This window comes from Pleurodeles waltl, chromosome 6, assembly GCF_031143425.1.
Source record: "Pleurodeles waltl isolate 20211129_DDA chromosome 6, aPleWal1.hap1.20221129, whole genome shotgun sequence".
Taxonomy (NCBI): Eukaryota; Metazoa; Chordata; class Amphibia; order Caudata; family Salamandridae; genus Pleurodeles; species Pleurodeles waltl.
The window spans coordinates 1429212087-1429230125 of NC_090445.1; the positions used below are offsets into that span (position 1 = coordinate 1429212087).

Genomic DNA, 18039 nt, shown 5'->3' on the forward strand with positions numbered 1-18039 from the left:
GGGACCACCAAGCTCTCAGGAGTGGGGGGTTGCGCTAAAAAACTTGAGTCCCTAGGTGCGGGGTGATGGGTTTAGACCAGGCACCCAGTAGGTCCTCATTGAACGGGAGCATGGGTTCTGAGGTGGAAGCTCCTGGTTGCAACACCTTTATCAAGAGATTCGTCTAGAGGGCCACCGAGTGCAGATTAAGGTCCAGGACCTCAGCCACCCTCCTTAACACCACAGCATAATAAGCTCCCTCCTCTATAGCCACAGTAGGGGAAGAAGGCTTGGTAGTATCGGAGCATTTGGAGAAGTATCCAGTCCACTGAACATTAGACTGTCTGACCGATCCCGGGATCTTCCTCTCAAATGGCGTCTAGACTTTGCGTGGAGTTGAGCGCCGGGCCGCCATCTGCTTGAGGGACCGCTCCCTCAAAGCCTTCAGATGCGTGTCCCGGCACTCGGAGCACAACTTCGGGTCATGGTCGTGCTCCAGACATAAAAGACCCAAAAGGACCTGCAGGACTTAAGTCCGGTCTTACTAGAAGACATCCCTTGAAGCACCCAAAGTGGAACTCGAAAAATACTCTGCAAAAAGTAAAAAAAAAAAGGCAGTCACAAATTGACTGAGGGGTAGCTCTCTTCAGATTAGCACTTAGCTGGAGCGGAAAGAAAAGAACTGGCATCACTGTGCATGGGTAGTGCCTATAAAGGACCGGCAAAGCCATATCTGGTGCAGACAACCATGGATGCAGGGCTAATCGACACCACCTAACAGCGTGCAGGGGTACTGATCACTAAAATTTCCAGGTCCTGTCTGATGCCTGGGGAGAATTCAAAGGTAAAGAATCTTCAGCTAGAAGTCTCTATCAGATGACACATGCGCTCAAATATTTAGTTTGTATGGGTAGAAGATGTTGTATGAAGGGTTACCTTATCCTTCTGGCTGATGTAAATGCCAACAACAAAGCAGTCATGAGGGTTAGCAGTCTGAGTAGGCAGCTATGCACGGGCTGGATGGCGAGCCAATAAGAAATGTCCCATTTGTGCATGATGAAAGGGGTAGACAGGAACAAATGTTTCAAGCCCTTTAGAAAACAAATCACAACAGGTAACTTAAGCAGTAAGGACTGATCCTTAACCATCAAAAAAGCTTATATGACTGAAAGGTAACCTTTAACTTTGACCAGGTTAAGACCTTGACAGATTAAAGACAGCACAACCTGTACGACTAACCCGACAAGGGGGTTGAGAGAGGGTCAAATTGCTGAGAGGAGCACCAAGTCACAAATTTGCCCCAGCGACAGGCATTTACAGTCTTTGCTGAGGGACATCTGCCCGCCAAGATGACATCACAGATCTTGGGAGGCAGATCAAAGGCATATAATGGTCGCCGCTTTATCTCCAAGCATGACGTGGATCAATTGTAGAACCCTGCCCTGTTGCGGTGACAAAAGATCCTCCTGAAGGAGCAACATAATTGGAGAACAGATGCTTGCACTCAGGAGCCCCAGTTACTACATTCTCTTTGCTTAGTCTGGAGACACTACAATGACTTGGGTCCGGTCAGGCCTGATTTTCTTGAGAACTCTGGCCTGGAGCGGGACTGGCCGGAAGGCAACCCGGTTTCTAATCAAAATGCAGAGTGTTTCCAATGCGCAGAGGTACTGACATTGCACGTCCTCAGTGGTCACAAATCGATTGGTCCATGGATCTCCCCATTTTCGGAACAGACATTCCGCCACCTCATGAAATTGACAACATTTGTGTTCCGCAAGGTCCACTTTAGTGTTCAGAGATCTCAACAGGTGCCACACGAACAGGAAGATGTCCTGTCACTCCAGGCAGGTCCGGAGGAAGAGGGTTTCCAGGCACAGGACCTATAACCCCAACTCACCCTGTTTGTTGCAATACCACATGGTGGTGATGTTGTCCTGTGAACACCTGAACCAACCTTCCTTTGATGGACTAGTGGGAGGCTTTCAATGCAAAGTAAAAACAAACTCCCTCAACTTTAGAAAGTTGAGTTATAGAGGTTGAACTATCATAGTCCAAATGTTGTGGACTTTCCGCTCTGGAGGAAAGGCATGGAATTACACTGTATCCAGAACAACTCCAATGCCTGGGATGGGGACTATGTTCAAAGTGAACCCTAGCTAATGCAGGAGGTTCGCCATTGTCTGGAGGTGTGTGACCGACTGCCTGGGGCAAGTCCACCTTTAGCAGCCAGTTGTCGAGGTAGGGGAAAACTAGAACCCCTGACATCTGAAGTTGAGCCACAACACCATCACTTTTGTGAACACCCAGGGGTCACTGGTGAGGACAAAGGGAAGCACAGTTGATTGGAAATGCTTGAAGCTCACCATAAACAAGAGGTAACACCTGTCTGTACGCTTGCAGAAAGGATGTCAAAATAAGTGTCCTTCAAGTCTAACTCTGCCATCCAGGGCAGATAAAACCTGTGCCAAGGTGAGCATTTTGAATTTCTTTTTCTGAAGAAAAGTGTTGAGATGTGGCAGATCTAGTGAAGGACAAAGTCTTCCATCCTTTTTCGGCACCAGAAATCAGCAGGAATAGCAACAACGTCCTACTTTTGGGGTTGGAACCCTCTCAACCTCGCTCCCTGGCCAAAAGAACCTTGTCTTCTTGGTCAAGCAAGTGATGCTCTGTCAGCTGGTCTGGGGATAGTGGTGAAGAGGAGGGGTTTCCACGAATGGAAGGGTGTAACCGCTCTGCACAATTTGTAGTACCCACTTGTCAGAGGTGCTGGACAGGACTCCTACATTCTTTTGGGGATATGCGACTCCATTCACAAAAGGGCTGAATATTCTGCTAGGCTGGTGGCAAGGGTGATATTGCAGATGTCCATAAGTGCCTCAAACACTAAAGTACTACTGCTGTGATCAGAAAGCCAGAGAAAGGCACAGGCACCTGGTGGTGGCTCGCCTTTACCAAAAACACTCAATTGCCCAACAAGCAAGAACCATCGAATGCCATGTCAATTAGGGATGATTGCACATTCCTGGAAAACCCAGTGGACTGCAACTAAGTGTGTGACAGAGCACCACCAGAGTACACAGCCCTGCCTAGACAGTAAGTGGTATCCAGACCATACCTGAAGCCCAACTGTGTGGCGTCCCTGACATCCACCATGGCTTGGTTCAGGATGCCACAAGACTTCTTCAGGAAGCATGGGCAGTAGCTGCGCAACCAAGTCCTATAATTCATGGGAGTATCAGCAACAGGCATGTGGTGTCCGATCGTAAGGTTACTTCTCAAAAGTACCCAGCGTCTTGGATTCCCTATCCAGTGGATTGGAAGATAATGCATTCGTGTTAACTTTGTGTGTTGAGGCCTGTATGACCAGGCTCTCAGGGGAGGGATACTGAGAGAGACGGGCCAGTTCTACTGGTGGTGGGTCAATTGTGATGGGCAATCATGCAGTCCACAGGAGCTCCCATGCACAATTTAGCCCAGGTCCCCACAAGAATGTCAGTAAGAGCCACATTAAAGGGGATCACAAGTTCCGCAGGAAAATAATCTCTATCAAGACTTCAGTATTGATCTCTACTGCAGACTGTTGTAGGTCAAGGACCTCTACTGTGGTATGCCTCACTGTTGCGAAGGATGCGACCTCCTCCAAAACAGGGGCCAGAGGGGAAAACATGCCAGAGTCTTGACAGGTGTCCAGACGGCAGGCACACCCAGCTCCTCTTACTAGTTTTCTTCCTAGTCAGGGTCGTCGCCTGTTTAAAAGGCAAAAAATCCTAAGGCTGATACGGTCTGGATGGCCCCAGGGTCGATGTCAATCGGCATTAATTCAGTGAGAAAAGGGGATAAGTTAAATTTCCTGTGGCACCAGTGGCGTTCATGATGGGCGCTGGAGCCAAAGTGGGTTTAGCCACTTGTGCCCGCATCAAACCTTATCGAAGTGCACATCCAGAGGGCCTGGCTGGTGTCCGAGGCGAGCTCGGCAGCAGTAACCCAGCTGGGCCACCTTGCGCAAGAGGGAGTCAGTGACCCAAAGATAGCTTGAATGGTATTGTAAAATTATTTTATTAGGGTGGGCGTTGCTCTAGGGAACTCAGGGTATTGTGGGGCGGGCCCAGACAGTAGTTCCATTAGAGGGATGCAGAAGAATGCCTACAAGCACAATGTTTGGATGATGAAGCCTAAGAATGCTTTGACGACTTTGTGGACTCACTTGACTTGGAGGAAGGTGTCTTGGATTGCAAAAATGACCATCCATAAAAACAGTTCCGGGAACGTCCCATAGATTTACTTCAGGAACAGGACCGGGACTAGCATGAAGATGTCTTCTACTGCGCTGCCAGCCCAAATGTGAATCACCTTTGGGTTCATCAACTTGCACTAAATGCAGGTCTTGGGGTTGTGGACCAACCCTAGGCACCAGAGACAGACCAAGTGAGGATCAGACAGACATCTGTCCATGACATTCCCCGCAAGGTTTATGCCCTGTAGGTTTTGCAGCTGACATGTCCCACCACTCTGAGATCAATAGCTCACAAAAAAAAGAAATACAAATCGGAAAAGGGTTGAAAAAGTTGGTCAAAAAATTACTGTAGTAGCTCTCTGGATCAGCACTTTTGGCGTGAAAAGAACTGATGTGAGTGCACCGGGTGGCACATAGTTCAGCACCACAACACTTCTGACGCGGCCAACGCAGAGTTGATCAATGCCACCTTCTGGTGTGCAAAAGCACTGCTCAAGATTTTCCAGATCCTGTCTGATGCTTGATGAATATTCTAAGGTGAGGAATCTGGGGTTAGAAGTCTCTATCAAAATCCTCTTTATGATATTTCCTCCAAATGCCTACCATATTGTTTTTGTTAATCAGGTCTTTCAATTGTAGTGAGAGTTTGGGTTATCATCCTACTATCTTGCCAAATCGATCTAGAGTTCTTGACGTTATAAGTTTAAGTCCCTAGCCCATATCAAATGGGTATTAGCCATGGGGCTAAATGTTACCACAAACTCACAGTCGAGTTTTAGGTCATCGTAGCTGGGGACCAATACTTTCATCAAGCATATATCTTGACAATTTAACTTCATAACTACTATCAAGTAACGCCCTTTAGAACCTCTGACTGTTGCCTCTGTTATGAACGCTGGGCCACCCTGTACCCATACAGCTACACTTCTTGAGTCTGTTGAGCACGTAGACAAAAATCAATGTACTCCCTCCATTTTCTACTAAATTCCTGTATCATTCTGGGCATTTTCTGAACAAACACCATCACTACCTGCCACTGATTTAGGAGCGAGAATAGCTCATGCTTCCAAGTTGTTTAGCCTCCTTACATTCCAAGAGATACATTTATATGAACCTGCAATCCAGTGCAGTCTGTGTAGGTTTAAAAAGTTTGAATTCTCTCCTCGACCTTGCTCTCTTCCATACTGAGGTGGCAATTTAGCCCAGGTATCTGCACAAGTCATCCATATTCTATATACCCATCCCCAACCCACCGCAGGTGTGTGCTCTTTAGCCCAGTGAGCTTCAACAAATGACATCTTTTACACTGCTCCTGATCGGATTGGGGAAAGGCTGCAGTATTAGGTACCCACCAGCTTAAGCCACTTCCCACACTGCCCAACAACAAGATCATCACCAGTAACATTCGCAGAGTGGGAAAGACCCGACTCCACAGGCTCACTTAAGAGTCCAATGGCCACAAAAGTTGCAATGATCCGATCAACCAGATCCAGAAAGTGAGGGAGAAGGCAAAAGATGAGCTGCTCAAGGAGCTCTGGCTCTTGACAATTGAGGTACTCCTCATTGCATGTGTACCTTCATGTAGCAGTTCAGGTCAAGCAACTGTTTCGTGAATTCTAGGCTCTTGAAGAGACACAATACCATCTTTAGTTGCAACTCATTCACTGAAACTCAGTGGATTTGATCTCCATAGCCACCACATATTTTATCTTGCATTCTTCTCCATACCATTAGTTTCATTCATTCACCTGTGCCACTGTCTTTACAAGTTGCAGAATTTGCTCCATCCACTCAGCCAGACCCACGCTGTTACTGGTAAAAGAAAAAAGTGTGCCTTTCAACCCTCTACAACCTTCAACTTTGAGGGATATACCAAGATCCATTTCTCAAGTCTGCAAAGAAGTGCCCCAAAAGACTTGCATTGCCTCCATAATTATGTGCAATCTGCAAAAAAATAATCACAAGTCTCAAATATTGGACAATTTTGCTGTTTCTTGCTGGCTGAAGTATAGGGTGTCTGTCGCAGAAGTTTAAGAAATGTGCCATAATTGATTTTGGCAGTGTTCCAGGGGCTGGAGTTAGTGCAGCACCTAGTGAGTGATTTTAGTAAACAATAGCGTAGAAAGAGCCCTTGGGGCTCACTAAAAAATTATTGTGTAAAAAAAGTGTGTTTCCCATGTTAATTTCCATAGCAGTTTTTAAGACAACTACAGCCCGAACCGCCGGATGAAATTACACCAAATTTGCAGAAAGCTAGAATTCTTTCCAGCAGATTGTGCTTTTTGTTATTTGGTGTAAATCCGTTCCGTAGTTGTTGAGAAATTTAAGGAAATCCAAATTTGTATATCTAGGGCCACGGTTCCTCTGCAATTACTTTGCGAAGAATAACGAGCTTGTGCAGGGAAATGGAGAGCTCAGACTGGCTGCCAACACTTCTGCCAGGAAGTGTTGGCAACCATTTTGAGACTCTGCTTCAGCAGAGGCTAAAAAAATAAACGTAAAAAAAATAAAAAGAGGGCAGGGTACCTTTACCCTACCCCACTAGCCTTGGTGCAGGGAACCCCCAGGTTAGAAAAAAAAAGAAAGAGAAAAAAAAAAAAACAAGCCGAAATTCACGATTATTCACAAATCGCCACAATAAAAAAAAAAAGGCAGGTACGGTATCCTTGCAATATTCCCTTTGGGTGGTTGAGGTCCCAAGGGCATTGGGGGGAGGGGGGCACACGTGCCACCCCCTCCTACGACTTTTCAAAGCCTGCTGCCCTGGAGACCACCACCTCTCAGGGTAAAATGTTACTGATTTGCAGGGGGAGGGGGTAAAGAAAGGGGGAATCAATTTTTCCCACTCACACACTCACTCAGGTACCCACTCAGTCACACACCTAATAAAGACTCTCATGCATCCACTCACAGCCCCAGTTAGACCCTCACACATGCACTGTCAGTTATGCACCCACTCAGACTGTCACACACTTACTCAGGCCCACTGACGCCCTAATACACCCACTGACAGACCAGCGAACACACTGATACACCCACTAAAACACTGATATACGCACTCTCACACACAGACAATCTGAATGCCTCTCTCACCCACAGATACACCCTTTCACACCTCCTCTCACACCCAGAGAGGCCGTAGTCAACTACCGCTGCACATGGCCAAAGGGAAATGCGCATCATCAGGTTGGGTGGTTAGGGAGGTTGGCCGCATGATCTGGCTGCAGGCCAGGTCTTGCGGGCAACCTCCGGTGCACATGGGTGAAGGATTAAAGGGAGGGGGGTTGCCCTATACAAAAGGTTCATCAACTGCAACAGTGATTATGATGTTTATGTTTTGGTTTGTCCCTATGCTTTAAATTACGTAGGAAGTACAATCTTCCCTGTTAAGAAAAGATCATGGAAAACTACTGTGATGTTGCACACAAGGACCCTTACTACCCTGTTGCTAGGCATTGGTATAAGGACCATGAACTAAGTACTGAAAGGATTTCATTTATCAGTATTGACAGGGTACCATTGAATGTAATAGAAGGGGACAGGGAGATGACCCTAAGAAGGTTGGAGTCTGAATATATAAATGAAGCTTGGCAGCAAGTATCCTGGAGAAGAACTTTATGTGCATTTTAGGTGAATGTGTCCCAGGCGATATACAACTATATTTATGATATTTATCTGTTCCATCCCTGATTTTTCCCTTTCTCGTATCCTTCAATGGTTTGAAGATATTACTTCTATATATCTTAGATGAATAATTGATTGCATGTATTTTAAATGTCCATCTCAGATTGCGTGTGGGTTGATTTATTTTAGGTCGCATATTTTAGGACGGTTATTTCTGCTTTTTGCCCATGACATTTATGGTCACTTGACAGGTTAAGTTTTATGGAATTTCTTTAAGACAATTCATTTTGCTCATAAGCCACTTGGCTTTTGAATTTAGTCAGCAACCATTTGGGCGGTTTCTTGTAGAAACCTTTTTGGTTTGTATTATACTGCTAAACTATTACATGGCAATGTAGTCACTAGAATACTTTTTTGTTTATAATATGCATAGTGATACACTGTTTAATTATTGTTTAGGGCAGTTCATTGGCAGCGGCTTAGTATTTTGTGTATGTCTATAGAAAGTGAGATGTATGTCTATCTTTAAAAAATGGCGGTATGTCTTACACACAAAAATGGCTCTGAGGAAGACCTTGTGGTCGATATGCTTGAGCTTCAATAAATCTGTTGAAAGCATTATCCTGGAGCGTGGGCTCTTTTCCTTTGAAGTAATCCAGCGAAGGGGGTGGGGGTGGTGGTGGTTGTGGGGAGGGTGCGTGTGTGTGTGACTTTTTAATTACAAGATGCAGATAATTAAGCCTGTGAGACTAGCAAGAAGTTATACAGTGCAAATCTTCTACTTGCAGGGTTTGTCACAGGGGGGGTTATCAGCATCAAAATAACTGCCTACAAAGGTAGTCTGTGAGATCTCATAACAAAATACATATCTGTAGGCTTAACAAGACACAATAACAATCCACCCTTAAAAGCTTACTGGTTTAGCATATGTGCTTCATAATAGATAAATGAAACTTTTTGCCTTTGTGTGACATGTATAACAGATGAGAACTATGGCACCCGGCATAACTTTTCCAATTGGTCCGTTCATGCCTATAGCCTTTATCACTGGCTTGTCATAACAAAAGCAGGCCTTCTGTATTGAGCTAGACTTTCCCACAAAGCAATCATTCAGGTACACACTAATAAAGTTTCAAATATGTACAAAATTCTTGTTTTCAAAAACATAAAATTCAGAGAAAGATGGCCTAATAGGGATCTTCACATTGCAATTTTTTTATCTCTGCAGTTTGATTAAGTAGGTCAACACCACCAAAAACCCTTGCTGTCTATGGTAATCTGCGTGATTCAATTTAACAACACACCTGCCTATAGGCTTTGACCACAGTGTATTAACAGGTACTAAAAACTATTGCCTGTCATACATGCTTTTCACAATAATAAGCCAGGCTTAGAGGCTTCCCCATAACGTTTCATAATAAACAGGTGAAACCTATGAACTCCGAGATAACTTTCCCAATGACGAAATGGGGCATATAACCTTTACCATCTGCTTGACACCATGATCAACACAGACACACTTAAGTAAAAACATGCTAGCACCGATCATGCATACAGTTATAAAACTAAACAAAATTACACAATTACAGTTGCCAGAACAATATACAACCCCATTTAAAAGTGCCTACTAAGGGTTATTATAAATCAGGCCTAAAAATAACCATTGTACAAGTGACTTCTTTGAGGCGGAAACTTCCACAAAGTAGTGCAAGCTGTTAAACCCTTCATATCAGAAAGACTGTAAACTCAAAGAAAGAATTGACACAATTAGACAAGGATTAAGGCATCGTCAGAGGCACACTGCAGAAAATCTCATCCATAATCCAGGGTAGATGTACTTAGAAGAGGTTACCTGGGACTTCGATCCATACAGATTACGTCTACAGATAAAGATACAGCATATAAGGGTTTTATCAATCTCCTATGAAGTTGACAGGGGTTTTCAGCATATATATGCTGTCCTCCACTGCCCCTCTGACAGGACTATGATACATTCATTTTATCAATTAGCCGAAATTCGAACCCCCATGCCCTCTCACATGGGAATCCTTGGGGATAGGAACAGGATAAGATTCAATACAGCAGCCAAGAACGCAGAGATACTATTGGATAGAACACAATATCCTTGTTGCACAACAGCTGGGACTAAAGTGGAAGAACTCAGTTTTGTGACAGCTATTAAAATGGTTGAGGGCTCTAGTTAGTAGTGGAATAGCTTGAGGGAACAGTATCAATATCAACTGCTTGACTGATAATAACTGCTACTAAGGAGTTAAAAAAACATACTTACCTTTACAAAGTAGCCCCATCTAGGCAGGTGACAATACGTGTGACGTGAGAGAATCAGAAACACAATCAATATGGTGAAGAGGATTTTAAGATGACCGAGAATTATTTCTTACATTTTATTTACAGAGTCCTATTATTTAAATTAATTGTGTAAAGTAAGTAAATTTGTATAAACTAGAGAAGCACCCAGTAAAGCAGACAGTTGGACACTTTCAGTGACTGTCTCATTCTTGGCTTGTCCCAGGCTACAACTAGCTCACAGTGACTCACATTAACATGATTTTGAAGGGGGGGGGGGGAGGGGGTGGTGGATTTCATTCCAGGTGTAACTGGCTTTAGAGGGGTTCGAAGATCTTTAAGAAGATATGTCATCAAGTCTTTTTAAGTTCTGTGGTACATTGGTATACATCTAATGGGGAGAAAGGAGTAGTAGAAGCCTAGAGTTTATTTTCAGGATATGTGTTCCAGTAAGGATCTTTAGGGAGATGTGCCAATGACCTCTCACCACTTCAATTAGGCTTGTGAGCAGATGTTTGAGAGTAGTCAGTATGGTCAGAAATATATAATTTCAAGAGTGGATTAAGCTGTTTGCCTTGAAACTACATACAATCTTGATCCTTTGCATATTTAATAGGCTATGGACTCTCCATGATGTACAGAAAATTGTACATGAAAGAATCTTATCAGATGACTACTGATCAATCAGCTGAATAAAGCTCATATAAGAAAATTACATAACTCCTTTTCGCTAAGAGAGAATTCCCACACAGGAGTCTGAAATCTTGGTTTTCATGGCATAAAGATGACACCAATACTGAAAAGAAAAATCTAAAATACCATTAAGAATATACCAAAACTAAGCACAGATGTGGTCAGGGAAGGAAGAGCAATACATATTACGAACTGTGTGAATGGTGGAAAGGGAGGGATTGGGAGTGAAATGGCCAGGACATGTAAATGGGAAGTGCCAGGATAACGTACAGGGAGCATGATGCATATTAATTGGCATCATGCCTTTCAAAGCTTCAGAAATATCGAGAGTTTGCAAATCAGATGCTCAGACTCAAGGATACCTGTTAAATATGGATGAAATTAAATACTTTTATGAACCTGATCCTTTTGTCATTACTTGTCCATTTGTTCCCAGATAGTCTCTACCACAACAGTACCTGCTAATGTATGTTAGTTTTTGCCCCAAGAGAAATGTGTACAATGTGTCAGAATTAAATAAAAACACCTGTTCGACAAATTAAAGATAAACATGTATTTCTTTTTTTTAAATTCTCCCTAAACCTAGAGCAGAATGACAGAAATAAGGGCAATTGTGATCAGTAACCACTGCAGATCGCCACAAAATAAGCAAATTACCAGGGTCAAAATGTTCACTTCTTGGTAGGACAGCCTGCTAGTGTATTTCTGTTGAGTGACAATTTGCTTAAATTAGTTATGTTGAGGTAGAGACCAAAATGAAAAGTCATAAGCAGATAATGGGATACTGACATGTACTTGCTTGGAATCTGTCCTCGCTCCAGCTTCTGAGCATTTTCATCTAGCTGCCAAGCCATCCAGGTTCCAAAGTTCCCCTGTGGTAGTGTGTCATCCACATATAAAATATCGTCCTTCTTAAAGCTGAGATCTGGCTCCACTTCTGCCTGACGATCGTAAAGTGCTCTGAAAAAGGAAAATGTTTCTTACATACGGTTTAATGCTCAAGGCACTGAGAAAGGAGCTTGCTCACCCTACCGTACAACCATAAATGCTAAAATGTTTCATTTTGATGTCCTCAAGTCCACTTCTTTAGTTTATAAATATACAAGCACAAGTCTATTTTTATATTTTCTTGTTTCATATGTTCTCATGTGCATCTAACAATTTCAACACCAGTAAACAGTCTTTCATGGACACCAATCCAGAGTGTGGCTAGATCAAAGCAGAATAGTACCAATTCAAAACTGAATGTATCTCTTGCTCCATCCTGTGGAAACTTATATTTGGAATATTTAAAAGTCATAAAACACTAACAACAGAACTATTTATTTTGAATTGCCAAGGCACACCAAAATAGCCCACAAAGTCCACATTGTTTCGAGTATGTCAATCAAAGTTCTGAACACGTCTTGTGATTGGTTAGGATTTATTCTTTCCAAGGCACGATGAATCCAAAAAACCAGCCAGCATGTGTTTCGTCATCAAGACTTTCTAAAGGCAGATATTAGTGAAAGAAAACGTCCAAACATAGTACAAACTTTGTGCTACCTATAATAGGATGTCTTCCATATGCTGGAAGGTTTCAAATTTCCCCGGTGGCTTCCAAGCCTGTAACACCCCTCTCCCAAAGGAAATCCTTTGTTCTGCCTTCCTGGGTTCGAGCTTCTCAAGCAAGAGGAGGGCAGAAACCTGTCTGGGAGATGGCAGCAGCTTGGGCTGCCGGGGGACCTCAAGCGAGCCCCCAGAGTGCATGGGATCATACTTCCAATACTTGCAACAGTATTGGGTATGATTCTGACATGTTTGATACAAAACATGCCTAGGTTCGGAGTAACCATTATGTAGCTGGACATAGGTAGTGACCAATGTCCACTACACGCGTAAAATGGCATCCCCCACATTGATGAAGTCCCGTAAAATGGAGTTGGAGTTTGTGGGGGCACCTCTGCTAGTGCAGGGATGCCCTCACACACAGGTAACTGCACCTTGCCCTCTGGGCTGACAGGGCCTGCCATGGGGTGACTTACCTGTAGTGAAACTGGGTGCGTGCATCCGGTTCACACAGACTGCAATGGCAGGCCTGCACAACCCTTTGCATGGGCTCCCTATGGGTGGCAGAATAAGTGCTGCAGCCCATAGGGATCCCCTGAAACCCCAATGCCCTGAGTACCTAGGTACCATATACTAGGGAATTACATGGGGGCACCAGTATGCTAACTGTGGGGAGAAAAGGTTAGTAGCAACCAAATTTAAAGGAGACAACATACTCACCGAGGTCCTGTTAGCAGGATCCCAGTGAACACAGTCAAACATACAGACAAACAGGCCAAAAGTGGGGGGTAACCAAGCTAGAAAGAGGCTACTTTTCTACACTCCCTTACAGGTGGAGTATGTGCAGGAGGACTGGCCGGAGCTGCTGGAGGCGCTATGTGGCAGTGGCAGACAAGCACTACTGAAATTCTGCCTTTTTACAGCACTGCATGCCTGGCCCACAACCCAGACGCAGCTGTGGCAGGTTGGCTGCTGACACACTCCAGCTGTTGGAGCTATGACAGCCGTCAGTGTGACCTGGTCCACATCCTCTGCAATTGCCCCACAGTCTGGACCTTCTAGGGGGCAATTGGTGCCACGATAAGTGAGGTCCTACTGGTCCCTGTGCCTCTAGCCTGATCCTGCTCCACGAGCACATGGATTTCCCAACCCTGTCCGGACACGAGGGCCGTTTGCTCCACACAGCGCTTGTAATCGCAAAGAACTGCACCATTCAGTACTGGCACTACCTCTTTCCCACCAGGCATGAGGAGTGGCTCTCGGGTATGTACCAGACAGCCTCGTAGGAACGAGTCATATATAACCTACAGGACAAGGTGGAAATCTTCCTACAAAACTGGCACCCTTTCTGCGGGACAACAGGCATTGAGCGAACAGCGCCAGCAGTCCGATGACTGAGTCTGCTGGGATATTGCAGCTCTCCTGGCCTGATCTGGTCCCCGAGGGCAATTCCTTGGTTTCAGTTTCCATGGCCTACCCCCGCTATTTTTCATCTCCTCAAGCCCTTTTGTCCTGATCTCTCCTTCGCGTTTCTCTTGCCTCTCCCCTCTTTTATTCACTCTCCCCATTATTCCTTTTTCCGTCTTTTACTCATCTGCATTTTCCCTCCCTCCCTCTTTTCTCCTTTTTCTTGCTTCTGTCTTTTTACCCTGAGCTTGGGGGTCCTCCCCTCCCAGTCTTCTCTTTTGTCCTCTGCTTGCCTGCCTTCTGTCATGCTGAGTCACAGTTGTGCACATACTCTGCCCATGTGTGTAATGGTCCAGGTGGGCTGCCACTGTATTGTTCTGTTTGGTACACCCTGAATAAAGAAATGTGAAACAATTTAAAAAAATATATATATCCTTTCAAGCGGTTAACCACCAGGAAAATTCCTTGGTGGTTTGGCCATTTCCAGAAGCGCAAAGCCTCCTGGCACAGGGTTCCTGACCCCACCCTATCCAGTCTGTTACAGTACAACATGGTGGTGGTGTTGTCCATGAGCACCTGTACCAGTATCTCCCTTAATGAATGGAAGGAAGGCTTTCAATGCCGAGCAGATTGCCCTCAGCTCCAGAAGAGTAATTTGTCGATGGCACTCTGCCAGGAAACAGATCTGATCTTCACCTCTCTCTGATGGCTGCCACAATTCGGAGGTTTGGATTGGTCACCATCATCAGCTCTGAATAGGGAAGGAAGGGGTGTCTCCCACTGATCCAATCGCGGTCCTGTAGCCAACACTACAGATCCTTTGCCGTCTCCTCCGAAATTTGAACATGGTCTCAGTGGTCGCCTTGATGTTGCACCCACTGAGGCTTCCGGTACCACTGCAGAGCCCCATATGCCACCTGGTGTGCTTGACCAGCAGGATGCCACCAATACCAGCAGCATCCGAGTGAACCACATTGATATGCAGGACCGGGGCTGAAAGATCAGGATGAAAGCATGATTGCCTATGACTCTTTCCCAAGAGAAAGGAATGAAACAAAACAGTGTCCAGAATGGCTCCAATGAAGGGGAGCGCCTGCAAGGATCTGATGAAGGAGAACGTCTGAAAAGATGTAAAGTGTGAATTCAGCATGTTGGTAGTGAACCCCAAAGATGACAGGGGATTCGCCTTGGTCTGGAGGCGGATGACAACTTACTGGGGAAAACCGGTCCTGACTTTCGAAGGTGTGCTGCAGCCACCATCATTCCTTTTGAGACTACCTGGGGCATGCCTGTGAATCCAGGGGGGGCGGAGGGGAGGGGGCACAGATACCTGCATGAGCTACTTTCCCACCACAAACCATAGGTAGTGCAGTTGGGCCTACTGGACAGAAATAAGAGGCCTGCAGGTCCAATGGTACCATTCAGTCTCCACGATCAACGCAAACATAACCAGGACCAGGTTGATCATTTTGAATTTCTCCTTTCGGAAGAAGGCACTGAGAGGGCACAGATCTAGAATAAGCCGAAGACCTCCGTACAGCTTGGGCACCAGACAGTAGCGGGAATAACAGCCATGTCCTACTTCTGGCAACAGCAAACTCTGAACAGCCCCTATGGCCAAAAGGGCTTGCGCTTCCTGTCGCAAAATGGAGATTGCCCTGAGGGAACAGTGGAAGGTGCAGTGGAGAAAGAGTAAGTTATATCCCTTGTGAACAATCTGTTGGACCCACCTGTCCAAAGTGAACGTTGGTGGGATCCTACCCACCTCCCACTGGCTTGCTGTGTCCCAGCAAGGGCATGAAAAACAAGTTTGGCAGTTGGGGCCATGAGAGACGGTTGGCTGGGAGGTTCATGGACCTTGGTCGTGGGGGCAGCAGGTACCACAGCCTTCACAGGTACTAAAATTGAAAACCCACTTAAATCATTGTAAAGGTTATTATATTGTTACAGGCAGCAGGCAGACAAAAATATGTCAGGTCCACGTTTTTTAGTATCAGATGTATTTGTTAGATCCCGATTAAGGAAGAATTCTTGAAAGTTGCAAGAAGAGACAGCCGACACGTATTTGGCCCCTTGTGGTGTGTTCACCTAGGGCTTTCTCAAGGCATAACATCAGAATGTGTTCGAATTTTTAAACATGGATAATCCGAATTCTTGAGTCTGAGGTCCTCCTACTGGACAGAGAGTCGGGATAGCAGCGTGCTGCTTAGGTGCCATATTGAATGTGACAAAAGTAGCCTCCACAGCCTACGGCCATCCCAATGGAATCTGTGGTGTGCAAGCCACAATATACTGTGATCCTGGCACCATCACAATCGTCATAAATGTCCTTAAAAGTACAGCATAAAGGTCTTCGGGCACACCACGGAGGGCATGTGCCACTGACTCTCAGGGTGTGTGAACTGTTCCCAACAAACAGCTGGCGATAACAGATGGGAGGGCCAAACTGGTAGAAGGAAAGACACATCAACAGAATGTTCCCACTTGCTTAGATTCCTTATTAGGGGAGTGGTGGGAAATGTATTTGGATAAGAGCAGCTAGTAGAGGCCTGCACCATTAGGTCTTCTTGTGAGGGATGCGATGGCCCCTGGTAATTTGTCCATTGACTGGGAGGCCAGAGCAGGTTTTGGCACAAGCCCCCAATATGATAACCATCAGTGTCTCGTTAAAGGGAAAAAGGGGCACAGACGAGGTTTGCCCCAGTAGGAGGACTTCTTCCAGAATATTAGTTTTAACGTCCAAGGTGGGAGAGCTGGAGGTCAAGCACTTTGGCAGCATACGCACCACCATGATGTAGGAAGTGGATTCCTGTGTGGCTGGTCCAGAGGTAAAGACAAGACCTGTGTCAGCCTCCTGGAAATCCTAGCACCAGTAACCATCGTGGTAGGGTTAGGCGCTTCTGGTTGATTTGGGTGTGACATCTGTGTAGGTCAGATCAGCGTCAGCTTGACGTCTGAGAGGACAATGGGGCCGCTTCTTCAGGCAAGACAAGTGCAAAGAATTAAGCTGGCCCGAGGGCAAACCCACCCAGGGTATCCAAGGTGGAAGGCTGTTTGCTTCCTTGGGGTCTGCAGGAGCACAAGAAGGAGGCATCAGAGCCCCAAAGAGCTGGAGCATGGCTGTGGTTAACTCACAGTGTGACAGAACCAGATGCAGGATTGGCACAGGAGGTCAGAAAGTGGCATGAAGGAGCAGAATTCCACTTTGTTTCTTCTATTTATTAAGCTTACCTGATGACTTAGAGTGTGACAAAGACTGAACTCCGCGAACAGGACCAAGAGAGAATCTTGGACATGGAGAGGATACTGGAATGGGCCAGGCTCCGAGTCTTCTTATCCTTATCAATGTTAAATTTCCCCTTGCGTTCCCTGATGGCCTTCGGGATAAACACTGTACAGTCCCTACAGGAGTTGTGGCTTGATCCCAGGCACTACAGGAACACCCGATGGGGAACAGTCATAGAGATCTTTATGCAACAGTTCCTAGAGAGCTTGAAATCTGTCATTTTAGCAGTTGACATACCTTGAACACTAAGATATTCCATGAAAATATCGAGTTAAGTGTTTCAGAGAGGCAAGAAGGAACTCTGATTCTGAGTCTGGTGGTTAGAAAAAAAGAAAGAAAACAATAAGAGATGTCAGCACTTATTTAGACCACACATGTCCTTTCCACAGTGGAACAGCATCATTTTGAGCAGAAAGATGCAACCTTCCGGTGTACAGAGGGTACTGCTAATAAGTTTCCAGATCCAGTTTGACACCTGTGGAATGTTAAAAAGGTTAGGAACCTCTGGCTAGAAGTCTGTACAAAAATAACACTGACTGGAAGCACCAATCCTCATGTTAAAAAACACACAAGCAGCATTTTGTCAGAGGACGTAGGTTGACATTTGACCTCTGTCTTTGAGGCACAGCAAATGTGACAAGCTAAATACATAATTTAAAGGCATCTTTATCTATTGCTTGGACCTTCGTGACACACCGAAATTCGACTTGTGAACAACAGATTGGGAAACAAAGCTCTACATGAAGATGTAACAATATAATGTAGCTTTAAAATAGAAAAAAATACTGTTAAAAAAAGAGTTTACAATTATGGAAAACGTTACAAAATAACATGAGTTTAGAATAAGCAAATAAAATGAAAATCCATTGTTGCAATGTACTGTAGGAGCCCCTTCCTCAAGTTGGGTGGGTCCATCTTGCCTCTTATTGGGATCATGTCAAAAGAAAGTATTAGTATT

At 45.1% G+C, this 18039-nt stretch overlaps 1 protein-coding gene across 4 annotated transcripts in view; it reads right to left on the reverse strand.

Annotated features, from left to right (window-relative positions):
• Positions 1-18039, reverse strand: part of DLG5 (discs large MAGUK scaffold protein 5) — a 1179851-nt gene that overhangs the window by 286161 nt on the left and 875651 nt on the right. For all 4 annotated transcript variants that reach the window (XM_069240807.1, XM_069240806.1, XM_069240808.1 and 1 more), the window contains one exon: positions 11630-11800. In XM_069240807.1, coding sequence (XP_069096908.1) covers positions 11630-11800 — 171 coding nt within the window. The remainder of the gene's footprint in view (positions 1-11629; positions 11801-18039) is intronic.